The sequence below is a fragment of the Narcine bancroftii genome, chromosome 4 (assembly GCF_036971445.1).
Source record: "Narcine bancroftii isolate sNarBan1 chromosome 4, sNarBan1.hap1, whole genome shotgun sequence".
NCBI lineage: Eukaryota > Metazoa > Chordata > Chondrichthyes > Torpediniformes > Narcinidae > Narcine > Narcine bancroftii.
The window spans coordinates 266,537,276-266,565,103 of NC_091472.1; the positions used below are offsets into that span (position 1 = coordinate 266,537,276).

The window sequence follows — 27,828 nt, forward strand, 5'->3', positions numbered from 1 at the left end:
TATTTGGTTTGACCATGTAGAAATTACAATACTTTTTATACAGTCCTCTCATTTCAGCGCACCGTAATATTTGGGACATAGCAATGATATGCACAGTAAAGTAGTCATCTTTAGTTCTTTGTTGCATATCTTGTGCATGCAATGACTGCTTAAAGCTTGTAATTATCATAGACATCACCAGGTTCTAAACACCTTCTCAAGTGATGCTTTCCCAGGCTTCTACTGCAGCCATCTTCAGCTCCTGCTTGTTCTGGGGGTTATTCTCTTCAGCATATGAAAAGCACGCTCAATTGGATTTAGATTGGGTGACTGACTTGGCCATTCAAGAATTTTCTAATTTTTAGCTTTGAAAAACTCCTTTGTTGCTTTAGCAGTATGTTTGGGATCATTGTCTTGCTGTAGGATGAAGCATCATCCAATGAGTTTTTGCTCGAACTTGAGCAGATGTTTCTGGGCACCATTGTCAATGAAGAAGTGGGCCAGTTCCTGTAGCAGCCATACATGCCCAGGCTGTTAACATCCCCACCACTGTTTCAACGATGATATGGTATGTTTTGGATCTTGGGCAATTCTTTTATGTCTCACTTTGCTCTTACTATCAGTCTGTCCACAAGATCTTTTTCTAGAATTCTGTGGGCTCTTTTAAATACTTCTTGGCAAACTATTCTGACCATCCCATTTCTGTGGCTAACTAGTGGTTTGCATCTTGAAATGTAGCTCTGTATTTCTATTCATGAAGTCTTCTGTGGACAGTAGTCATTGACACATCCACATCTGCCTCCTGAAGAGGGTTTCTGGTCTGTCACACAGGCATTTGGGGATTTTTAAAAAAATTATGGGACTATTTCTGTCATCAGCTGTAGAGATCTTCCTTGGCCTATCAGTCCCTTTATGATTACTGTGTTATTCAGTATGCTCTTTTTTTAATGACGCTCCAAATAGTTGAATTTGGTAATCCAAGGTTTCGGCAATGTCTCATACTGTTTTATTCTTGTTTTTCAGCTTCAATAGCTTTCATTGGCACAACTCTGGTCCTCATGTTTAAAAATGGCAACTACAAACACCAAAGGTGATCAGAAACAAGTCTAGGTCTTATACTTGCAATGAAGCAAGTAAGCATACCTGAATAATCACCTGTGAAGCCAAATGCCCCAAACATTATGGTGTCCTGAAATGGGAGAACTATGTATAAAAAGTGCTGTAATTTATACATAGCCAAACCAAAACGTATACAAATAACCTTTAATAAAATCTGGAATGTGCACTTTAATCACATGTGAATTGTTTGATTATAAATGTAAAACTGTGGAGTACAGGGGCAAATAAAGGAAAAAAAAAATGTCTTTGTCCCAAACATTATGGAGGGCAATGATGGTGCAATCCTTGCTGCAAGCCAACACAGTCAAGACTCTTCAACCCTTCCTCCGTTACACTAGTGACTTTGGTGATGGCTCTTGCGACCTGGATGGACTCATCAACTTTATCCATTTTGCTGCCAAATTCCATCCTGATTTCTCATTCACAGTCCATTTTCTCCCCATCTCTAATTTGGGAGTCAAACTATCTACAGTCAGCATTTATAAACCCATCGACTCCTATAGTTACCTTGACCTTCCAACCGTTTCCTGCAAGAATTCTATTCCTTCTCAATTGTACCATCTGTTCACAGGATGAAGTTGTCCATTCCAGACATCCAAGATGTCCTCCTTCCTCAGAAAACAGGGCTTCCCCTGTACTGCCATTAATTCAGCCTTCACCAACACATCCTCTATTTCCCACTCATCTGTCCTGGCCCTCCTCCCCTAATCTTTTTATTCACTTGCCAGACTTTTGTCACTCCTGATGATGGACTGAGGCCCAAAATGTCAACTACTTTTTGCTTTCTATGGATGCTGTATGTCCTGCTGAGTTTCTACATAACTTTTGTGTATAGCATTAGACTCCAGCATCTGTAGATGTTAACATACATTCACATTTCAGCATCTGCAATGTTTTGATTTTCTGAAATTTCTCTATGTTGAAAAGACAGGAAGCACAAGTTTAAGATGCAAGTACTTCACAATTATTTCTAATTTTTAAAATCATAAAATATAATTAACAGATGGTCATTATGAAGGAACTGCTGGATTCAGAGATTCTGCTTTGTAATAAAAACATAATTCTCTATAGATTGGAAACAACTAAGAAGTGACATTCAAAATACGTTGACATCAGGCATAAATTAAATCTAACTATAGGGTACCTGTGCAGCAAGATTGAAAAAAAAGCAACCAAAAAACCACATCAATGGGCAATCTTGGTTGGCAGATCCAAAGACATGGTTCAATTTTGTTTTAAAAAGGAATTGATTATCCAAATGAACTTTATAATTTCCAATAAGAGTGAGTGAAATTCTATGGGTGAAACACAGTAACTTACATTTATACCAACAATGAGTTTAATGTGCAGCTACACTGTTTGATATTGTTTGCAATATATTTAAAATTTTTATTTTAAATGTACAGCATGTTAACAGGCCAGTTCGGCCCATGGGTTCGTGCCACCTAATTTACATCCCCTTAACCTACACCCCTGGTACGTTTTGAACAGTGGGAGGAACATGAGCGTCCGGATAAAACTAGTGTCAAACAGTTTAACTGGTCCTTGGTTGAATATTTTTCTTGGATAAATATGACACTTTTACAGGTAGACTCTCCATTACAAATCCCTGGCATATGAGTGAGCTCCTATATGATTCAACAACCTGATGGGAAGCACATATGCCAATTCTTACATTTAGCACAACTAACTTCCCCTCTCAGCACTTTTGCTAATTGTTCTTTATCAGTCTTCTGTGCTATTGACGCAAATCATGATAAATTTCGTAGAGGTGGCTTTCTTTAGCAACTGATTTGTACAGTTTCTCGATTATGGACAAAACTGAAACAGGCTATCTGTAAAAAGTAAAATATCTTCCGACCTGGAGAAGGACTGTAAGAAATGTATTGAACCCAAGGTCTTAACCCAAAGTGGGGCTTGGTGCAAGTGAAACTTAAATAATTGATTTACGCCTGACAGTAATATTAAAAGAACATACTATGGGATGTATAACAAAAATATTGGCATTCCTCCAGTTTCTAATTTAAATGAACATCTTGAATTCAGAATCCAAATGCAAGTTAGTCATAATATTCCAAATCAAGTGTGACACTCGAATTAAAATTTTAGAAACTGGAGAATGATTTAGAAAAGAGTTCTGTGGTCAGAACAATGCTGTAGAGGTTGAAATACATACACTTGCAAGGCACTGGAAGTGACTGGAGTAGGTAGGACATTAAAGTTGGATGCAATAGTGTTTTCCCTTTGAAAATATACCTTACCTTAGATTGAACACTTGACCAATTTCCATTGGAGATTGAATGATTTAACCCAGGGGAACTTCCTAAAGAATGGGATCTCACTACTGGGCTACGACGATCAATGTCATCTGCCAGGCCTTCCCGATGAATTGGATCTGCAAATGAAACTCGACGGATCTATATAAAAAAAAATTATGGTTTAGAAAAATACATTGACTCATCTCAAAAAAATAACACACAGAGCAAAATTACCCATTTTTCAGCAATTGCTCGAATTAAATAGGCTTTAGATTTCTTTTAATAAATGTCTTGCACAGCATTCTACCAAATGGTGGAGTTCACCTGCTAGATCTTTAAATATCATTGACTAAAAGTACAAATTGTACATTAGCAGGACAGATCTTACTCAATTTAAAGCACTTCAATATTTCATGAATAGAACATTAATACAAATTAAATTCAACCAACAGAAAGCAGCACTCAAGTTGTCTGAACAAATGGAGTTATTTGTGATACTGCCAAATTTTCTTAAAGATTCACAAACTACCAAAATACCAACAAAAAAACCTATATATTTAAAAAAAAATCAAAATATACCAACTTGTGAGAAACAAGACAAGTGTTTCGAAAAATGAACCCCATCCATCATAAGCTTTTGAGCCAATTGTTCCACGCAGGTTAGATACTATGGATCTTTATTACCCAGATTATAGGAAGCCAAGGAGAGAGTTTATAGGGATATTTAAACTCATGAAGGATATAAAATGAATGCTCCCAGTTAATTTCCTAAGACAGACAATTCTACGACTGAATAAGCAGGTATTTCAGCAAGTAGGAATCAAGCAGGACAAAATAAATCAATTTCTGAAGGATGTGAATGTTTCCAGTGTTTTCCCAAAGGCCAAATAACAAAATGGTGACATTCAGAGTTCAGCTCGTCACTAAATAAATTTGCAAGTATACATCTCTAAGCTGAAAGTCTTTATATTGTATTACCTTATTCACAGGTGAAGGACTGTCATTCTCAGATTGTCGTTTATTTCCTTTCTTAAGGATACTTGTAGAAGGTGAAGCTGTAGGTGACCAGACACAACATGCCTGCATTCCTGAAGGACTATGCATCAAACCCATCAGAAATGTGCTATCATTTTTGTTCTTCTGTGGGGATTCCAGGAGCTGTTCTGACCTGTGTACAACTTCATTATCATCAGGTATCAGAGGCTTGACGAGATCAATTTTTGTTGTTATTTCTGCCTTAGGTGGAGGCTCTTCCTTTTTGTCAGACTCCATCTCTGTCAACTGCATTGTGGTTACTGGTTCACCTTGCACCATCTTTTTGTCTAAGGCACTTGCCTCTCCGATCTTATCTGACCCATCCAGTACATTAGTCACTTTGTTCAATGGGACAGAAACACTTGGTCTACTCATATGATCATCGTCTAATTCACAGGTGTCACCTTCAGTTTCTTTATGTACTAATTGTTCCCCTATCAAAGCAGCAGATTTACCAGCATTATCTGTCACTGGTTCTTCTGACATTTGTACTTTTATATTATCACCTGCCTTAGCTTCCTCCAACAATTCCACTTGATCACTCTTTCCAAAATCCAAAATTTCTTCTATTTTCTGTTCTGCAGAATCAGTTTCCATTTTCTGCTCTGCAGGAGTTTCAATGATTGGTAAAACATTTTTTTCTTCTGTTGAATCCACTTCAGATGTAACAGTACTGAAGGATGGACCAAAAGGAGGTATGTTGCTGGTCTCAGTTAAAGGTGTGCTGAATGAACAAGGTCCTTTGTCACCACTTCCATTGTTATTAAACTTGGGACTTTCCAATACTGCAAAATTCACCTGCGAATCACTCTGTTCATTAGAATGCAGATCTTGCTCTGGGATGTCCTCTTTATTTTCCATTAGTGGCTTCCCCTGCTGTTGCAAGGGATTCTGGCAACAATCACAGTTCTTAGTTTTTCGAGTCCTTTTACTTCTCACGTAGCACTCTTTCAACTGCTGGTTCTTTCTGACAGCATGCTGCACAAGTAGAGGACTTGAGCAATCACTAGCTGACGTTTCAGTGGCTGAAATTGCGGTCTCTAAGGGCAAAGGTTCAACACTGATCACTTGGCAGGCTTCCCGACATTTGTTCTGTTCCACAATGCTTTCCATTTTCATATTTGCAATAGCTTTAACTTGTTCTTTCTCATCAGATGCCTTTTCCACACTAGTGTTTTCAGCTGTCTGAACCGCTGCAGCTATCGGTGAAGAATTTACTTTACTCATGTCTTCAGTTTGACTCCTTACTGCATCTTCCTGATTTTCCATCTCTTTTTCTTCTCCAAGTTTCAAAATTTTAACCTTGTCAGTTTCATTTTCTGAGCAGAGCTGGCTGCCTATAGTTGGTTCATGTTCCTTCACCACTTTTGTCTTGCTATCCTCAGGGGACAGCTCTTTGGTCTTGGCTTTCCCCTTGAATGTTCTCTTTTTCTTTTGAGGTCTAGAGCTGCCTTCAGAACTCCCAGTTTCAGAGCAACTACTCTCTGCTTCAGTGAAGCTTTGGGATGACCTACGGGTGAAATAGCGAGGACGGCATTTGTTAGCAAGTTCTTGAGAATCACTTTTTAAAGCACAATTCCTTTCAGTTTCAGAATTATCAGATGATGTCTTGGAAGTTTTCTTTTTCTCTTTTGACATTCCATTCTGAGAAAGCTCATTCTGAAGAGACGCCACTCTCTCACTTTTTGTTTTTTTTCGAAATTTGCAACCTTCACTTTTTGCTTGCTTGTTTGTCTGTTCAGTACCTATCACTTCCAACTGTTTCAGAAAAGAATTCCTTCGTGTCTTCATTGACAGTAATTTAGACTTTTTTGCATCACTCTCATTCCGAGGACTTTCTGATGACAATTTCTTTTCTGAGATGACAGTAGAAGCTACATTTTTCTCCTCAATATCTACTTGATATTTTTTGTCTGTCTGACCGTCAGAATTTTGGCAGCAGTCCACTTTATGTAGATCAATTTCTTTTTCTTTAGAAGCGTGCTCATTATTAGTTGATGAATTTTCTTTTGCATCAGATGACTCATTTTCAGAACCTTTAATGCTTTTGGAAGTCCTGGTGCGTTTAGTTGGCTTTTCATTGACTGACTGCTCAGTTTTATTTTCCTTGGGTCTACCTCGTCTACGCTTAGTGATAGAGGTGTTCAAAAAGACTTCCTGGCAAACCTCATCTGTTTCAAGTTGTGGTGCATCTTCCACCTCCATTGCTTCGCCTTGGTGAGGCCTAAGAGCTTCAACAGCTGCTTGTGTGAACTTACTTACTGGCAGTTTACTAAAGGAGCACGGGGAGGACGGATCAAACTTCTCAAGAGTAATAAACGATTGCCGACGGCTGCTGGTTTTTTGAGGTGTCGCAGAAACAACATCGGAGGAGGAGGAGGAACCACCACTGACGTCTCCATGACTGAATGGCTCAGCAGCAGCGTCAATATACTTTGTTTCAGAGTCTGCTACATCATCCATACTTTCCTCCAGTTTGTCATTGTACTCAGACTCTTTAGAATCTGGGGTGGTTTGATTGCAATTATTTTCGTGATCAGCAGGATCCTGCATTGTTTCATGATCATGCATTTTGCCTTCAATGCCGGTTTCTGTTGTTAAAGGGGCAACCACCTCATCTTCTGTTGCCATATTGTTGTCCTTAAAAAAAAAAGAGAATTTTTCTAAATGATACAATTTACAGAAGGAGCATAAAAGTAGAATTTAAGATATGCGATTACTTCAAAAACATACCAATCAGGATAAAATCAAATCATTCCAGTTACTGAAAGACTGAGGAAGTTATCCACACCCTCGTTTTCTCCCGTTTAGAAAACTCTTAACTCTTTACATACAGGAATTAGTCTGACTTCATTATCCCATTGACAGAAAGTGACCATATCACCCCTATTCTGGCCTCCCTCCACTAGCTACCAGTATGGCTCAGATTTTAAAGTTCTCCAGTTTGTTTACAAAGCCATTAATGGACTAGCCCCCTCCTACATCACCGATCTCCTAATGCCCTACTCCACTTCAAGACCCCCTCAGATCGGCCAATTCAGGGCGCTTGGTTGTTCTGTGCTCAAATCACAAACTCAGGGGAGATTGCGCCTTCACTCTTGCAGTCGCAAAACTGTGGAACAATATTCCTCCCTCCATCAAATCAGCCCCTCCCTTTAACTCTTAAACCCAGATTGAAGTTGTATTTTCACTCAGAAGTGTTTTGAGGTGATTGTTACCATGTTGTATGTATTTTTCTCAACTTCGAGCACATTTTATACTGTACTTAATAGCTGGTTAAGTTAAGATGTGATTTATAATCTGTACTGTACTTGGGTCAATGTGATTTGTTTCAAAAGTGCTATATCAATTAAACTTTACATCTTGTGCCGCAATCAGTCCTTTTATATTATAATGCCATAAATTCAAATGAATGGTACCCATTGCATAATATTCCAAACAGAATTATTCACCAGACAAGGTTCACAAACTTAAAATATGGAAGTTGAAGCACGCATTTCACAATTTTACAATCTTTATCTATACAGCCATCCATTAAACTAATTTTTGCTCCAACAGTGTTCACCTCACAAAGGAATCAGTGTAAATGTGCAACCTCCCCAAACTAACCGAATTCATATACGTGCCTTGTATTTAGACTTTATTTGGATACCAGCATTGTACCTCATCTACAATGCTACAAAGTAGATACTAACAAACTATAATGGCAACTCTGTGGCCCATTTCAGAGTCTTGTTGTGAAATTAAGGCCCAAATTGATACAGTGAAGTAGGGTGATTCATGACCTAAGTAGCTTGTAATTATTCAGCTGATTGTTTCAAAGTTGCTTCTGATAAGTCAATTTTACAATTGGTCTTCCCAATGTTACAAATGTTCACATCCCATTAACTTGTGGCCTACTTGCACAATGTAGATAATCAGTTAAAAATTTCAGAAGCAAAATGACAACTCACCTGCTGTCTCTCATCAGAGGTTTTGTCCATTTCCTCAACCTCTCTAACTGGTTGTTCTCTAAAATGTGTTGGGGGAGATAAAACAAGCAGTAGAGAAGTTGACAGTGTTAATTGTATGAAATTTCTGACTCAGTAAATCAGGATTTGTAGGATTTAAAAAAAAATGTTCAGTCTTCAAAGTGATATTTAAAAAATATAGGCATCATTGCCAATATTGGGCTCTCTTTAAAAATCCTAAACTTCAAATATAAAATGCTTAAATGAAGTATTAATCTTATAACTGGAATATTACTAAAAATACATCAATTTAAGGCATGGAACAAGTGGAATGAAAAGGGATGTCAGATAACGACAGGAAAGAAATAGGAGGAAACTGACAGCATTAAAATCACAAGATGTAGGAGCAGAAGTAGTCCCATCGGCCCATTGAGTCTGTTCTACCATTCTAATCCACCCACTCAGCCCCATGACCCTAACTCTTGATGCCCTAAATAATGAAATACCTTTCAACCAACCTAGCTTCCAAAGCCACCTGTGACAAGTTCCAGACTCATGACCCCCAACTAAAGAAATTTTGCCACATTTTTAATTGACGGCCTTTTATCCTGAAATTAAGCCCTCTTATCCTAGAATCCCCTATGATGGGAAACATCCTTGCCACTTTTACTCTGTCCAGGCCTTTCGGCATTCAAAATGCCTCCATGACATCTCCCTCATCCTTATGAATTGCAACAAGTACAGTCCAAGAGCCGACAATTACTCCTTGTAAACTAGCCTTTCCATTTCTGGTATCATTCTAGTAAATCTTCTCTGAACCCTCTTTGCATATGTTTTCTCCAAAGCAGCACCCAACACTGTACATAGTAATCCAAATAAGGTCTCACCAGTGCCCTAAAGAGTATCATCATTACATTCCTACTCCTGTATCCTATCCCCCTAGAAATGAATGCTAACATTCACCTTCTTCATCACCGACTCAACTTGGAGGTCAACCTTTAGGGTATCCTGCACAAGAACTCTCAAGTCCCTTTGCACCTCGGAATTTTGAATTTTCTCCCCATCTAAATGATAGCCTGTCCATCTATTTCTTTTTTTTGAAAACTTTATTTATAAATTTAACATACATAGACAAAAAAAAACAATTAACCCCACTACACCTCCACCAACCTAGACTAACCCCTCAAAGAAAACCATACATCAGTTAATTACATCCGCTGTGAGATGTGTCAAACTAACAATACCAGAGAGAAAAAGATTTAAGATTTTTCCAAACCCATAAATTTCAAATAAGGTGACCACACCTTAACGAAAAAATAGTAATTACTATACAAGTTAAACGTTATCTTCTCCAAATAAATACAGGATCTTAACTCATTATGCCAATGAACCATATTCAATTCCACCTTATCTTTCCATGTAATCGCAATACATTTCTGCCCATCCATTTCATCTACCAAAGTGTATGACCATACACTTTCCAACACTGTTTTTTTATCTGCCTGCTCTTTGCCCATTCTCCTCATCTATCCAAGTCTCCCTGCAGCCTTTCTGTATCCTCAGCACCACCTCCCCAACCACCTATTTTGGTATCATCTGCAAATTTAGACACAAAGCTGTCTATTCCATAATCCAAATAATTTATATACAACATAAAAAGAAGCGGCCTCAACACAGACTTCTGTGGAACACTACTGGTAACTGATAGCCAACCACAATAAGATCCTTCCATTCCTACTCTCTATTTCCTGTTGATCAGCCAATGCTCTTGCCATGCTAGTATCCTTCTTGCAATTCCATGGGATCTCACCTTGTCAAAGGCCTTTTGGAAGTCCAAATACACAACATCCACTGCATTGCTCCCGTCTATCCTACTTGTAAATCTTATTTTAAAAAATTGCAATGGTTTGTCGCACGATTTTCCTTTAAGGAAACCATGCCAACTTGGGCCTACCTTTTCATGCAACTCCAGCTATTCTGAAATCTCATCCTTGACGAACAACTCCAAGAACTTCCCAACCACCAATGTCAGGCTAATAGATCAATAACTTCCTTTCTGCTGCCTCACTCCCTTGAACATCAGTGATATTCATGATCCTCAAGTCCACCAGAACCATGCCAGACTCCACTGATTTCTGCAAGATCATTACCAATGCCTCCACAATAGTTTCAGCTCCCTCCTTCAGAACATGAGAGGGCATTCCAACAGGTCCAGGACACCTGTCTATCCTTAGACCATTTAGCTTCCCAAGTACCTTCTCCCTCATGATCTTGACCCCACTCACTTCTCTGCCAAGAGAGCTGGTATGCAACTAATGACTTCCACAGTGAAGACTGATGCAAAATATTCATTCAGTTCTTCTGCCGTCTGCTTGTCTCCCCCCATTGCAATTTCACCAGCAACATTTTCTCTTAGTCACTCTTTTATTCTTCATACATTTTAAAAAGCTTTTAGCATCCTCTTTAATGTTACTTGCTAACCTCCTTTCAGAATTAATCTTTTTCTCCCTAATCACCTTGTTAGTCGTCTTCTCCAAGTTATTAGAAGCTTCCCAGTCCTCTATCTTCCCACTTATTTTTGGTTCCTTGTATGCCCTCTCCTTGGCTTTTACTTTAGCTTTAACTTTTCTCGTCAACCATTAATTGTCCAATTTTTACATTCATCATTTTCTTTCTTTTTTGCCTGTACACTTTGCTCAGTTCCCACATTAACTCCAGCCATTTCTGATCTGTAGTCTTCCCCATTCATTTTAGCCCAATCGACTTTAGCCAGTTTCTCTCTCACGTGACTGCAATTTCCTTTAATCCACTGAAATATCGACAAATTGAACTTTAGCCCTCTCCTAAAATTTCCAGTGAACTCAATCATATTCCGATTACTACCTTTGAAGTCTTCCTTTACCTTTAAGATTTCTGATCACTTCTGGTTTATTACTTCTGGTACTGTGTTTCTGTCACCCCTCTGGCTATTATTTTGTCTTGTCACCTGCCTGCCATCCTTGCTGCACACTATCTTCATTTTACTGCCGTTTCCCCTTTCTTCAGCCCTGGGACTCTTGGATCCCAAACCCCTGCCAAATTATTTTAAACTCTGACGAACAACTATATAAACCTGCCCACCAGGATATTGTATCCTTTTTATATGGGTTGTACCTTCCCCAAAAGAGATCTAAGAATCTGAAGCCCTGCCCCCTACACTAGTTTCTGATCACTTCTGGTTTATTATAGAACAGCCAATCCCCTGGTGGACTCATCAACAAACTGCTCCAAATAGCCACCCCCTAGACATTCCACAAACTCTCCCTCCTGAGATCCTGCATCAACCTGACTTTCACAATCTACTTTCATGTTAAAATCCATCATGATTACCATAACTTTGTCCTTCTGACAGGTCTTACCTATTTTCAATAGTATTTTGTAGTCCACATCCCAGCTGCTGTTTGGAGGCTAGTATATTACTACCAACACCTGTGGTTGTACAGCAAGACGATTTACATTGTTTCTAATGCTCCGTGCATTTAACTATAATTCCATTCGGTTGAGAAATTAGTGCAGGGGGCAGTTTTTGAAGGTACTGTGTTTATGTCACCCCTCTGGCTATTATTTTGTCTTGTCACCTGCCTGCCATCCTTGCTGCACACTATCTTCATTTTACTGCCGTTTCCCCTTTCTTCAGCCCTGGGACCCTTGGATCCCAAACCCCTGCCAAATTATTTAAAATTCTGACGAACAACTATATAAACCTGCCCACCAGGATATTGTATCCTTTTTATATGGGTTGTACCTTCCCCAAAAGAGATCTAAGAATCTGAAGCCCTGCCCCCTACACTAGTTTCTCAGCCTGATCTCACTATTTTTGTCCTCACTAGGACATGGCAAAGGCAGTATTCTTTAAATTATTACTCTGGAGGTCCTGCTTTCTCCCTAATTCCCTGTACTTCCTCTTCAGGACCTCCTGAGTTATCTTACCTATGTCACTGGTCCCAACATGTACCCAGTCTTCAAGCCCTTCACCCTCTCCCCTCAAATTCTGGACCAGATTTGAGAAATCCTGCACCCTAGCACCAGGGAGGCAACACATCACCCAGGTGTCTTATCGAGCTCAGATAATCTCCTGTCTGTTCTCCTCACAATGGAATTTCCTATCACTATTGCATGCCTCTTTGCCCTCTCAGCTACAGAGCCATGCTCAGTGCTAGAGATCTGATCTCTAGGGTCACCCTCTGTCAGGTCATCCTCCCCAACGCTATCCAGAACGATAAACCGGTTGCTGAGCAGATGGCCACAGAGGTCTTTTCCATGTATACCCTGTGGCTCCAATCTATCACTTCCTCAAACTCCCTAATGAGCCGTAGATGATCAAGCTACACATCCTGTTCCTTAACACTGTCTCTTAGGAGTAGATGTAGATGTGGGCATCAGGGAGTTTCAGAGTTTCCTAGCAACCCCACATCTGCCACTTAACCCAGAGGACCCGACAGTCATAATAGCTAATCTATTAACACGTGTTCAATAATATCTACAATAACCCTCGCCTCTTGCCTGTTCTCGTCAAAGTCTGTATGGGAAAGCCTTACCACTCTGCTTCAGTCCACTCTGAAGAAAACTGCTTTGCTACACAGTTCCTCACTTTCATGGCCGTTTAAAATGGGTCACTTGCTCACCCCTCCACCTGTTTGCTTGCTCCAACTGGCTGTTTAAAGTGGAGAGAAGGCGAGTGACTCTAGATGGGAATGCAATAAATGGTCTGTTTGTATCATAACACAAAATTCTGGACATGACTGAACATAAGTGTAAATCTTTTAGCATTAAAGCCTGGTGGCCTGAACAAACTCTTCCTGGACTAATATATATTTTACCATTATGACAGACAAAGCCCTATGCATCCCAATAAGTAAAGTGATAATTCTACTGTTTGTTATATTTTATCAAAATAACTTCGATAGTAACAGTATGGGATTAACAAAATTAGATTATTCTTTACTCTTAGAGTTGCTCAAAATAAAATAGATGACATGCAAGATGATGATGATCTCTACTTACAAACTTTCCTCCTGAGACTGGGAAAACAAGTGGGAATCCTGAGATGCATCCAAGTTATTATACATTGTAGGAATGCCAGTCCTGTTTTGTGGAAAACAAGTCTTTAAATAAAGATGCTTTTTAAAAATTATTAGTTAATTAATTTATTCATTCATGGGATGGGAATGCTGCTGGCAATGCCAGTATTTATTGTCCATCCTCAGTTGGACCTAATGAAAAGAGGCAATTAACTACATTGATACCTCAAGTCATACACCAAACAGCAACTAAAGGACGAATACTTGAAATAATGGAAATGCTCAGCAAATCATTTGCACCTCTTGGATGAAAAACTCAGCTAATGTTACAAATAGATTTTCTTCACATCTGTCCTAGCCAGATCCAACACAAACAGGCAAGGCTCTTTAAGAGAAATTGCGTTTAATTATGATGGTTGTAATTTTCCCAGGTGGGAGTGGTGTTTCTCAAGTTTTCAAAAAAGTCAAAGCTTAGATGAGGACTCCCATCCTCACTTTCAACCCGACCAGTCCTAACATTCAATAGGTCACCCTCCACAGTCTCTGTCAAAAGATTCCACCATTAGACACATCTTCCCTTTCTCTGTACCCAAATCTTTCTTCATATGATGAAGACACAATTCAGTCCAGAAATTCACACAGCATCACAAGCCTATGTTCTTAGCCCCCTGCTCCACTCACTATACATCTAACTGTGTGGCTCGGTACAGCAATAACACCATCTACAAATTCGCTGATGATACCATGGTAGAGGGTTGTACAAAAAGGGGCAATGAGTCAGCATATGAGGGAAATTGAAAACTTGGCTGAATGGTGCACCAACAACAGCCTCACACTCAAGGTCACCAAAACCAAGGAGCTGACAACAGGTAGGTAAAACCAGAGGTGTACAATCCAGTGATCATTGACCGATCAAAGGTGGGAAGGGTGAGAAAATTTAAGTTCTTGGGGGTCACTATCACAAAGGATTTTTTCTGGACACAACACACTAATGGCATCATGAAAAAAAAAGAAAGCTAGCACCTCTACTTCCTCAGGAGTATGTGGAGAATTGGTATAACATCAGAAACCCTGATAAATTTCCACAGGTATGCAGGGGAAAGTATATTGAACGGCTGGATCATGGTCTGGTATGGGAATATCAATACCCGAGTGTAAAGCCCTGCAAAAGTCCTGGACACAGCCCAGGACATCACAAAACCCTCCCCACTATCAACAACATCTACAGGGATGCTACAGAGAGCATCAGCAATCATCAAAGATCCATCCCACCCAGCACCATCAGGAAAGAAGCATCGGTGCCACAAGACATGCACCACCAGGTTCAAGAGCAGCTGCTACCCCTCCACCATCAGACTCAACAACAAACTCAATTGGGAACTCATTCAAGGACTCTACTTTTCTCTCTCTCTGTATTGCTGTTTGCTGACATGTGTACATTGAGTACATTTTTTTTTGCACTACCAAAAGTGGTAATTGTGTCTCAGCTACAGGAAAAAGAATCTCTGAGCTGTATGTGATGTTATGCATGTACTCTGACATTAAATCTGAAATTCATGGTGTGCTCTTCCTCTCCACCAACTGCTCCACAAAGCATACGAGATGCAAAAGCTGGCCTTTTACCATTTTCCTTCCTGCTATGCAAGGACCAAATAGTCCGTCCAGGTGAAGCAGTATTGATTTAATTTAGTATTTTGCATTTGGTCCTCAAAATGCAAAATCTTCTACATTGGAGACCAAATAACATTGAGCAGAAGTGCTGCAGAGGACAAGCTCTGATTGCTAGTGTAAGCCTTAGTTTTTAGTCCAGTGGTTCTCAACCTTTTCCTTTCCACTCACATACCACTTTAATTATTCCCTATGCCATAGGTGCTCTGTGATTAGTAAGGAATTGCTTAAGATGGTATGTGGGTGGAAAGAAAAAGTTTGAAAGCCACCGTTAAGATCTAATTGACTTATTATGTACACTGTTTCATAACTCCAAAGGAAAGGGGCCAATGACAAGCAAAATATTTCAGTAACAATTGGGTCTAGAGCAGTGATTTTCAACCTTCCCTTCCCACTCACATACCACCTTAAGCAATCCTTTACTAATCACAGAGCACCAATGGCACAAAGATTATATAAAGTGATCTATGAGTAGAAAGAAAAAGGTTGAGAACCACTGTTTTAGTTGATTGTCACTTTCATTCCCCATTGCACTCTGCTCTCCTTGATCTCCCATAAGATTCCTACATAACTCCCAATACAAGCTTGGGAACAGCACCTCACTTTCCACACAGATGGAATGTGATGATTTTGAAATCAATACAGTTCAACAATTTCAGGCAAGTCTTGCTTGTGTTAAAAATTGATCAATTTGGATGGGAGGGGGTGCTGGACAAAGCAGCGACTCAGTCTGCCTTACGGTAGACAAGTCAAAGAATTTCATGCATGTTACATAGTATTGCATGACAATAATGGAATCTTTACCTTTATTCATTCTTCAAAGTTACTATCTAATAAGCCTTCATTATCCTCTTATTTTAGATTTCCTCTTACTGTGTTCTGCTTCTCAGTTCCAGCAGCTTTTCTACCCCCCCCCTTTTATTGGCTTCACTTATCACCCTCTATTGATGCTTCCCCCAGAGAAAATTGGCTATTTACAAGCATTAATTTCCCCCTCCATGATGGTCACTAAAGCAATTGTCACCTGGCCAAGCATGGCTTCTACTGTCATCATAGACATGCCATTTTACAACTTCTGTCACCATTCACCTCCACCCCACTGTGCCAACACATTCACACGCTTTTCTGAGGAAAGTTTATCAACCTGAATGAATACAGATGCAAGCAGACTGGAGTCTTACCAGCCTTTTTTTTGTAAATTTCACATGAAGATCAAACTGGTTAAGGGTGTCAAATTTCCTTTCACACATCTGGACTTAAAATTACTTGAATTTAAGTTCCACAACCTGCCACAATGGGAGTTATTGATGCATCTCTGGATCGGTGACCCAGAACTCTAGTGGCTAACCTGGTAACTTTAATAGTTGCACTATAAGGCAGACGTACAAGTCTTAAAAAATATTTTATGCTAAAAGAACCAAAGCGATTTCTTGCAACAGCCCAAATTTGTTCACATCTATAAAAATCAAAAAAGGGCACATCTTTTATTTTTAAAAAGTACAATATTAAGATTTCCATACTTTTAAAAAAAATATTGATCAAATAAAAATGATAAAAACTCTAAGGCCAATGGTGAATTATTCCTGCAGAACAATTTGACTGCAACTACTGCTGAAATGGAAAGTAGAAGGAATCTTTGAGAATGTAAGCTTGGTCCAATGATCTCTTATTTCTTTTTTTGTTCTCGACCCAGGGAAAAGCAATTGCATCCTATTTGAGTAACCATTTGGAAACTAGGGGAGAAAATATTGACATTTATTTCTTTTACCTACCTTTTTGTCTGTAACACCTCTTTTTGATGCTCAGTCAGTATCCTCTGTTTTGGTTCAGGTGGTATAAACACAAAATCCAATGACTGCTCCTCCTCGAGAAGTAATTCCCGTTGTGGTGGTTTGGGAGAAAAATCTAGTTTTAACTATAAAGAAAAATGGTATTTTTGTTTGAAAGAGAAGTTATGTACCCTGTGACAGGTTATATTTTATATTACATATAAATGTTTTTTTTAGAGAAATATTGTGGGGGTTTTAGTGTAGGTCACAACAAACAGAGTAACATTTCACATCTCATTTAAAATGCAAGAGGTTGGCTGAAGCCAGTCATGCAGGTACCAGTAGCTTTGCAAAAGACAATGGGACTGCTTTGAAAGGAACTTTCAAAAGCAAGTGCAAACGAGGAGTCAGGGGTTCAAGTGCTGATAAGATCTTTCAGAGTGAGGGAGGGAGGGGCTTTTGGAAGAGTCCAGAGGACCCCAAAACCCAACAGCAATAGATATTCACCAAGACAAATGGTTACTTAAACAAAAGTTGCTTTTAATGATCTTTAAACATGAAAACAGGATCAAACTTTAACTTATCACTTTTAACTTAACTAACCTAACTTAGCCCCCTTCTAATCCTCAGCACATGTGTATGTAATGTGTGTGTAAGTTTAGAAAAGTTCTTTGATTCACAGTCCAACCTCACTTCTCATTCCTCCAAGTTTACTGGTTGCAGGCAATTCTTATACTGTGCACAGAATTTAACATTTATGAAGTTCACCAGGCTTTGGTGCTTGAAAGATAAATGGTTACTGCTCAGGAAGGTCCTTGTCAGTTTTCAGAGAGATTTGTTGTTCGCTGGACACCCACAACTGATTCCTTGTAACCAGCCACTTCAGTGCCTTGTCGAACAAATTTGCCCCATCAGGGTTCTCAAGATGATAACCTCTTTCTTTCAGGTCACCACAGAGTTCCTTTTTGTTTCTTTTATTTCAAGTGGAACATTAGGCAGCCTGTCCTCTCCTCTTCCATGAACCAAAAGGGCTTTGACCAGGCTGAACCAAGCACCCACAACCTGTCTTCCAAATGGGGTTTTCCACAAGTTAGACACCTTGTCCTGTTCCAGTCTCAGCTGCTGCTACTGATTGTAAAACTACAGAATTAATCTCTCCCTCTCTCTGAGAAAAAGTCTGTTTTACTCTTTCTGCTTGCAAAACCACATGACCCTCTTAGAACAGCAAGTTCCACTCCATTCAGTGTGTGGCTCCAATGATTTCTTTCATCTGTTGCCTTTTTGTACCCAACAATCCATTAGTGAAGTCTCTTGGGCAGTCTCCAAACCTTTGCAAAGGCTCTTGGAGCCAGCCTGTCTAGCATGAGCAGAGCTCCAGTATTTTAAATTAGATTTGTTTTAAAGTGTTTGTATTTGACCTACACTAAAAAAAAACCTGCCCCAATATATCTCCTTAAACATCTATAATCTGTCACAAAAGCTTGTTGAAAGCCCATTTTGAAGATGGGTTGTGAGTTCTGAGTTCAGTCTGTTGAAATACCCTTGTAGTCCTTACAAGAAGAAATGGCTGGCTAGAGTATTTCTCCTGAAATAACAAATAAGAGGAACTCTGTGGTGACCTGGAAGAAGAGGTTATCATTTACAAAACCCATGACAGGGCAAGTTTCTTTGGAAAGACTCTGAAGTGGCTGATCAGAGGGAATCAGTTTGTATGTGTCCAACGAGCAACAAATCTCTTTCTGAAACCTACTAGAACCTTCTTGAGTGGTAACCATTTACCTGTAAGCACCAGAGTCTGATGAAAATTCATAAATGTTACATGCTGTGCACAGTATAAGAATTGCCTGATACCAGTGAACTTGGAGAAGTGAGATTGGACTGTGAATGAAAGGACTTTCCTGAACATATACAAATTACATACACGTGCATTTAGAATTAGAAGTAGTTTAAGTTAGGTTAAGTTAATAGTAATAAGTTAAAGTTTGATCCAGTTTTTAATGTTTGAAAGAAAATTAAAAACAACTTTTGTTTAAGTAACCATTTGTCTTGGTGAATTTCTATTGCTGCTGGGTTTTAGAGCCCTCTGGATCTGTAACAGCCCATATACCAGTTCGGATTACTATCTCTATACCCCAACCTATGAAGGCAAGCATTCACCACCATCCCTTCTCCTAAAATTGTCACTATGGATCAAGGTCCAAAGTCCTTCTGCTCATTAACCTTAAATGTACATGCCCTACCCCTATCTGACTTCTTAAAATGCATAACCTTGCACTTGCTGGGATTAAAATCTATCTGATAATGCTCCACCCAATTTTCCAGATAATCCATATCCAGTTGTAGCCACAGGCAATGTTCCTCCAGATCCACATCACCAAATAGATTATTGGCAAAGTTAGTATATTCATGGCAAGTTTCTTAATATCAAAAACACCAAGGGCCCCAGCATTTATCACTTCAGTTAAACCATTGGTCACAGAATTGTAATTAAAATATCCAACTATCACTTTCCTCTGTCTCCTATCAGTACACCAAATTTGGGTTCAATATGCTGGTTTATCTTTGATTCCAAGTCTACCAAGCAAGATCTTGTCAAACATCTAAAAGTCTTTATAGACAACAGCAACTACTCTGCCTTCAATATGCTTAGTTGACTCCTCAAATTTCAAATCAAAATAAATGGACAGAATTTGACCCACACAGCCAAATTAACTGTCCTTGATTAGTTCCTCTCTCCAGAAACAAATCCTGGCTCTTTAAAATTTCCCCAATAATTCTCCTATTACTAATACAAAGCTCACCAGGTATCATTCTCTGACTTATCCTTGCTGTCCATCTTAAAAGGATTAACATGAACTATCCTCCAAGCATTTGGTACCCCACTTGTAAACACAATGATGCAAAAGTTTTGTTCAGGGTCCCAGTTATGAACTCCCTACTCAGCTTTGATAATCTCAGCAGCCTTTATGTATTGCATAACATTTAGCAATTCCTCATCTTTGAATTCACCATCTTCCACATGCTACTCCTCATTTATAATATTAACTATTATTAATTCAGCTGGTCAAATTTACTAAGATAACTTATTTAATAGTAGACAAGATTCAGAACCTCCACTTTGAAGCAGTTACAAATTAATACAGTAAATCCCCATTATCCAGCACCAATGGGGATTGCAGACGTCAGATATACAAATTTAATGGTTGACTGAGACTCAGTCTTCCAATGGCTAACTAATATACTTGCATTGAGAATACACCATTTAAAAGACAAAAGTCAATCCAACATGTAAATTATTTTGGAAAAAAAAATCAGTATTGTAGTTTTTAATTAAGTAAAGGGCAACACAGTTGCCCTGAAAATGCTGCTACAGCGCTAGCAATCTGGAGAGATTTGAATCCCACTCCATAAGGAGTTAGTACATTCTCTGTGTCTGTGTGGGTTCCCCTGAGGGCTCCAGTTTCCTTCCACCGTTCAAAACATACCAGGGGTTGTGGGTCAATTGGGTGGCATAGGTTCATGGCTGAAAGGTCCTGTTACAGTGTTGCATGTCTAAGCTAAATTTAAAGTTTACTTTAATCAAGTAATTCCTGTAACTTACTAAATTTAAATTTGAACCCCAATCACTGGTGCTGTAACAGTGCTGGGCCAACTATGCCGCTGTCATAATTAATCCCTCCTTTAAGTTTACAGATAAACCCTTACCAATATACCTAATACTAATAAAAATAAAGACTCTTACTAGACAGGGATAGGGTAACATTTTGGGAGAGTTGTCCCAGAGATGAGCAGCATCAACCAGCCTTGCATTTTGGTGTCCCAGTCAGATCCTCAGTGCAACCCAACTCACCTCCACGCCAGTGTCCTGGAGAGGCCCTCAGCGCATCTTCCTCATACTGACAATCTGACTCACCTCCCCGCAAGAGTCCGGGTCAGGCCCTTGGCACAACCTGATTTACCTCCATACCAGTGACCTGGTTAGGCCCTCGGCGCACCTTCCTCACGCTGACAACCCAACTCACCTTTATGCAAGTGGTGACAGTGAAAACGATGCGCACACATTGAGGAGCACTGCCTGTTTAGTATGGTAAATCTATGCTTGTCTAACAAAGTCTCCGCATACCCCCGCGGGGTCCATCTGCCCAGTCTTATTTATTTGATTTTTTTTAATTTATATCTTTTATTGATTTTTTTTGCCAGTTGTTTGAGTTTGCGATTCATTGAATTCTGGATAATGGGGATTTTACTGCACCTGCGTAACAATAGCAATCGTTTGTCATTATTATACACCAAGAATCATTTATGCATTTTACTTACTTTTGCTGGTGTTTGAAGGGAGGTCTTCTCTTTTAATTCTTCAGCTCTAGCTAGCAATGATTCTCTTTTCCCAATAGTATTTACTTCCACACCACTGACTTTAGCATTCAACTGGGAATTTTCTGACTACAAAAAACAGGTTTAAAATTAGTAAATGATGCAGCTAAATGCACAGAATTTTCTGTAGGATACATCATAGTTAGCAAGGTATTCATGTAAACAGCAAAAAAAAAAAGTCGTGGATCAAAAAGACATCAAGAAAATTCAAGTAAAAATTGTGAGGGTGAACTTGCCTCTAGACCCGGAATGGTTTCTTCTGGAGAATTTGGCCAGGAAATGTTTTGTGGTAAAATAGAAATCCGATTCCCTACTTCACATTTATCTTTGGAACATATAAGTGCAAAGTTGTATTTCTCTTGAGAAGATTACTTATAGTCTAAGGAATAGATATAATAGAGAACAACTCCGATAATCCAAAATGATCAGGACCAGGCCCATTTCAGATAAATGGTTTGTTTTGTTTTTTGATTTTTTTTTCTCGGAGAATTCAGATAAATGGTTTGTTTTGTTTTTTTTGTTTTTTTCGGAGAACCATTTAAAAAAAAAACCAGTAGCACAGCAAATCACTTGTAACAGTGTATAAACAACAACAACAAAGTAAGGCTTTCTAAGCATTAAAATAATGTTTAATTCTCCCCAAATAAAAAAAATAGCTGGCCACTACCGATCACCAACACCTCCCCACCTAGGTCCACTGTCAGTTTGAATCTGATTTCAGATAATCGGAGTTGTACTGAATGTTCATCAAAATTTGGCAACCTTATTTCGATTATTTAAATGCCCAGGTTGTATGATTTATTGATATTTGTCAATTAGTATCATCCTTATTGGAAATACTTTTAAAATTATGTGACTCTGAGATGCAAAACCTTTCTCCTATTGCTTTTTCTTTTCTTTTTAATCTCCCTCTATTCTCTGTTGTCTGTTCCTTTTCTTTTGAATCTGGTGCGGGGGGGGGGGGGGGGGAAAGAGATGCTGGGAGAAGAGACTCTCCTTTATTTATTCATCAGACCTTATAAATGCTTTTCTATGATTTTATATTCAATGTATTATTGTTATATTGAGTCCTATATATTCTGTATTTTAGTAAGACAAAATATTTAAAAAAAAATTCAAGTCTTAGAAATGGAGGTTCTTCACAGAGTTTGACATTTACTTTATAATTATGCAAAATCCCTACCCCTTGTTTCTCATCCAACCATTTTCTCCCCCAAGTGAAAGGGACTAGGTGATTTTCTTTCACAATACTGTCTCTTTCTATTGGATATACTTATAACTGGAAGTCAAGGCAGAGGGAGACTAGATAGCTAGTCAAAGCCAAAAAGAAAAACAACACATAAATTACATAAAGGAAAACCAAGGATATCTGAAATGTGCATCATGTGTGGGTTAGAAATTGCTAATTTTATACACTTCACATGGACCTGCGCGAAGATGAGACCCTTTTGGCTTAAATTATCTAATATATTAACTGCAAGAAGCCATGAAAAAAATATTTGTAGTCTTGATCTAAATCAGTCACAAAGTCACATCAACCATGAGGGAAAGCCATGAAACATAACCAGTCAACATTAAATGTGTCAGGAATGCATCAGTGACATCACAGAAATTTACAAGTGCTGAAGCAATCTAATAAAATTCTGAAGGAATGCAACAGGATGGGGACAATCTCAAGATAAGTTGCCAGCGATTTAAAATAGAGAAGAAATTTCCTAAGGGATGGAATCTTTGAAATTTGTGAGTTGATGTTATGTTTATCAAAGGCTAGATAAAATTATTTTTGGACAACAGGGATAATTAAAGTTTCAACAAAAACTAGCCAAAGTAGAATGGAGACCAAAGAAAGAACAGCCATAACCTGATTGAATAATTGAGCTGGGTCAAAGGTCTTTAAGGGCTTCTGCAGTTCCCATTTCTTATCTTGTGAATTACAACTGATAATTTCAGTCACCTTCATGAATACCAGCATTATTTATGTACCAAAGGATGATCATAGCTGATGTTTTTGTTTCAAATTTGCTCAGGGTTCTAATATTTGTAACACAATCACTATACTTGTGTACTAGAAGAGAAGGTGAAGTAGAAACAAATGTCCTGCAATTTGTACAATGACTTACCCCTCAAAATAAAAATTAAGTATTGTGACAATTTAGAATGCCAGATTTTGTTTCCACAGCCAAGGAAGGAATATTCTCATAACTATTGGTGAAATATGAAAAGCAACTTTAAGACATGATAGAATTAGCATACTCACTATGAATTCTTGGCTTTGTGTCATGGCAGAAACACTTACAAACTTACCAAATCTGAGTACGGACCACTTGATTCTTCCGTTGAGTCCAATGCCTCAAAACCAGGCAAAATTATGGGAGTGTTCTGCTTGACCCTACTTAATATTGGCCTAGAGTAAAAATGTGATATTTATAGTGAAGCAAAAGCTTAATGAAGGAAAATTCATTAATCAACATTATATTAACAAATTTACAACTCTTAAATTAGTTAATAGATAATTATTGAAGGGAAAAATATCAATGGCATGCTCAAATTTTAAAAAGTTATAGACATTACAGAGTAAATGGGTGCAATAAAATATGATCAACATAAATTATAATTTAGATACACTGCCCACACCCCACTCCACTGAATTGTATGCTCACTTCATTTGCTGCGGATAGCTTAGCACTGTGGCTTTAGCAAAAGTAGCATTCCAAAATTGTGCTGTTTGGTTCCTGATCTGCCGATTCTTGTGGAGAAATGTAGTGCTGAGTAGTGTTGATAATTGTTCTAGCAAGTTACTATCATAGGCAGAAGTATAACGGGATTGCAAACAAAATATAATGTCTGCATGCAACTTCTCCAACTGCAGGAAGAGAAACATATTTCATCAATTTCGTCAACTAGATATCCAACATTACAAAATGATTACAAACAAAGACTGCTTAAAAAAAAATCAATTATTTCGTATTACATCTGTCAATTTAGGTTATTCTTTTAAACAAACATTCCACTTCCATTATTCAGGGAGTTTGACAGCTGTTTTGAGTATGTGTTTAAAAAATTATGTATTATCTCATGTTCTGTGAAGAGAGACTTGTAAAATTTTAAGCATATCTAATTGTGAAAGGAAATTAGTCACAATTTTCAATGATCAGTCGAATAAAACCTGTACCAGAATACATTAGCAATGTGGCAATAATCATTCAAACATAAACAGCTGCTAAGTGTTAAAGGTCAACCAATGACTAAAGAAAAAAAAAGTATTTAGAAATGCAAGACAAGTTCAAGTCATTTAAGAAGATCGTGAAGAACAATAAATGTGGGATATGGCAAAATTGAGGTTAAGAGTTATGAGGGAAAGTTTAACAGGAACAAAGTATTGCTGTCTTCAGGCAATACAAATCCAATGAAATTGTACAGAAAACGTAAATTTCAGAGTGACATATTAAGACCAAATACCGTATTCTAAAACAGTACAAATTAGCAGCCAAAGAAAGGGCAGGTGAAAATCAGAGGGTCCAATGCAAGATTTCTGAGAGGACCCAAAGAGAATTAGTTTGCTGCAGCCAAATGTCAAAGCTTGAGAAAGTACCAGGTACATCTTACAATGGAGAGGGGAAAAACAACACAGAACAATTAGGGACCCCAGAGTGGTGAAGGACAACTAGCAGAAGGTGACATTGCATCAGGGTTGAGCAATAATGCTAATGGGGTAAAGGGAAATGAGTTGACATTCAGCCCACTGGCGGAGCAGGCTCAAAGGGTCGAATGACCTACTCCTGCTCCTATCTCCTATCTTCTATGTTTCTATCTCCCATCAGCTCAACTAAAGACAAAACACCATCCTGCAGTAAATTATACATCTGTTCTTTTCAATCAAAAACTCACATGTGATTGCATTGGATAAAGATGAAAGGAAAAACAAAAAGAAACAGCTCAATATTTATTATGCAACATGTTACCTTGTTGCACAGATGAGTGGTGTACACCTTTGAAGCACCATTAACAGGACTAAAAAAAATACAAAAATAAAACAATGAGCAAAAATTAGTAACATGAGCAATAACTATTGTTAAAGAGGAATATGGTTAAAAGATACCTTTAAATTAAAAAGAACCCAACTACACAACAATATTAATGGGGCACAATAGAAATGAAGGAGCTTTAAAATCCAGTCAAACAAGGTGATAAAGTATAGTGGAAGCAGAATTTACCTGAACTGAGGTTATGTTATGGTCACCTCTACCATACAATCCTTTTGACTATTTATTTGGGTTTATTTTGTAATTTTACCCTCCGTGAAAACTTCCAAAATTTACATAATTTTCCTCTTAAAAGTAGAAGAGCCCACTATAACTACAACTAAAATAAAATCTAGGATATTGGGGAAGATCCTCCAGCAAGACCTAAACTGATCTGTTCACAGACAAGCCTATGGTTGAGACATTCCCAAAAAAAGAAGCCTGTAGCATTGCCTTTTGCTTGGAGAGAAAGAACCGACTTCAAACACCTACCCTAGTCAACTTTTGCAGACTTCCCATCTTATCATTTAACCTGGTTGAAGTACAGCAAGCCCATTAAACATTCATTCAAAAAATCTTACAAATAATTTAAAATTAAGAATATTTGATTGTGAAAATTCAGTACATCCAAACATTCAAACATATGGTTGGCGAGTAAAGGTTCAGGGACTCTACCTGGTCTAATCCTCCTGGCCTTTTACAACGGAGAATTGGCCATTATCTGGGACTGAAATCTAGAGGTGACCTGCTAATTATACACTCAGGTAGCTATCAAATTATGGAGCTCTTGACAATGAACAATAATCCAAGGTAAAATCATGGATACACACTTTTCAACTTCATTGAATAAAGAGCAACAATTAAACACAACACAAAGAGATGAACAATCATTACTCACAGCTACATTACCACAGAAACTGAACAATGCAACAATGTATTTTATGCCAGAGTTCTGATTTTGAGTGCAATGCCAAAGCATCATAATAAACAGATAAAAACCATTGCACATACTTTGATGTTCTTTCATAGAAGATAGAAATAGATTCTGCCAAGTTGGTAAACACTGCTTGAATTACTGATGACACAGACAAGTGAGTGAAGATACTTGAGAGAATGCCAACAATTCCACCTCCAATGGATACCAATCTAGAGCTTTGCATTTCATACTGAGATTCTTTGGAACTTAGCTCATGAAAAGCATTTGTAATTTTCACTAGAAGCTTAAGCAATGAAGTGAGATTTCCTAGGGGCTTCTGTTTCTTCTTTAACCAATGGGTAGGAGTGTGTGGAGCTAAAGAAAAGGAGAAAAAAATTGAAGAGGTTTTATTCATAATAATCTTTTATTTGTTAGCTGAAAAGATCTTAGATTTATCATCCAATTAAGTTTTTTAAAGTAATGATTCATGAAAATATAAAGAACAGTCCATCCTATCAACATCTTAGCAACTAAGAAATGAAACCATTTCCAATCACCGAGCTGCATCTTACAGGGCTAATTTACTTGTTTTAATTTTGAAAAAAATCCAATTTCTGAAATAAACATTAAAAAAGCAATATTTCTGCTGAGATTATAGAACATCTGGATGAAGAATGAATGCAGATATGGAGAATGCACAAATTCCTTACAGTCAGTGCCACATTCAAGCACAAGTCACCGGCGCTATATATATTTTTTCTTCTTTGGCTTGGGTTCGCGGACGAAGATTTATGGAGGGGTAATGTCCACGTCAGCTGCAGGCTCGTTTGTGGCTGACAAGTCCGATGCGGGACAGGCAGACACGGTTGCAGCAGCTGCAGGGGAAAATTGGTTGGTTGGGGTTGGGTGTTGGGTTATTCCTCCTTTGTCTTTTGTCAGTGAGGTGGGCTCTGCAGTCTTCTGCCCGCCGAACTGTGAGGCGCCAAGATGCACGGTTGGAGGCGATATCAGCCCACTGGCAGTGGTCAATGTGGCAGGCACCAAGAGATTTCTTTAGGCAGTCCTTGTACCTCTTCTTTGGTGCACCTCTGTCACGGTGGCCAGTGGAGAGCTCGCCATATAACACGATCTTGGGAAGGCGATGGACCTCCATTCTGGAGACATGACCTGCCCAGCGCAGTTGGATCTTCAGCAGCGTGGATTCGATGCTGTCGGCCTCTGCCATCTCGAGTACTTCGATGTTAGGGATGAAGTCGCTCCAATTAATGTTGAGGATGGAGCGGAGACAAATGAATGTTGAAGATGGAGCGGAGACAACGCTGGTGGAAGCGTTCTAGCTCCGGCGCTATATTAGTGTTGTACTAACTGCTACGTTAACCATAAAAGTGTAATTTTCTTAAATTATACCTTTGATTAGAGCAAGATTAATACCCTGGGAATGCAAACCATTGGTACGTTTTAATATGGTTAGTACAATAAAAACAAAATTCATTGCAACATTTTGCTATGAGACTTCAAGATATTTGCTTTTTTTGTTTCATTTCAGGTAATATTTAGAGCTGGAAGTAAATACAACTCTGATTATCCAAAAATCAGATTATTTGAAATTCTGTTATCTGAAAAGTTTTTGGACCCAGAAGTGATGTCTGTTCAGGTCCAAAAGTTGTTTTTCCCCTCT

General features: G+C 38.5%; 1 protein-coding gene across 4 annotated transcripts in view; it reads right to left on the reverse strand.

Moving 5' to 3' along the window:
* rif1 (replication timing regulatory factor 1) overlaps nt 1-27,828 on the reverse strand; it is a 107,438-nt gene that overhangs the window by 15,272 nt on the left and 64,338 nt on the right. For all 4 annotated transcript variants that reach the window (XM_069934944.1, XM_069934943.1, XM_069934942.1 and 1 more), the window contains exons 22-31: nt 26,246-26,525; nt 25,175-25,223; nt 23,873-24,075; nt 23,517-23,616; nt 21,156-21,281; nt 16,842-16,984; nt 13,385-13,465; nt 8,345-8,402; nt 4,335-7,031; nt 3,360-3,515 (exon numbers count right to left, since the gene is read on the reverse strand). In XM_069934944.1, the coding sequence (XP_069791045.1) occupies nt 3,360-3,515; nt 4,335-7,031; nt 8,345-8,402; nt 13,385-13,465; nt 16,842-16,984; nt 21,156-21,281; nt 23,517-23,616; nt 23,873-24,075; nt 25,175-25,223; nt 26,246-26,525 (3,893 nt within the window). The remainder of the gene's footprint in view (nt 1-3,359; nt 3,516-4,334; nt 7,032-8,344; nt 8,403-13,384; nt 13,466-16,841; nt 16,985-21,155; nt 21,282-23,516; nt 23,617-23,872; nt 24,076-25,174; nt 25,224-26,245; nt 26,526-27,828) is intronic.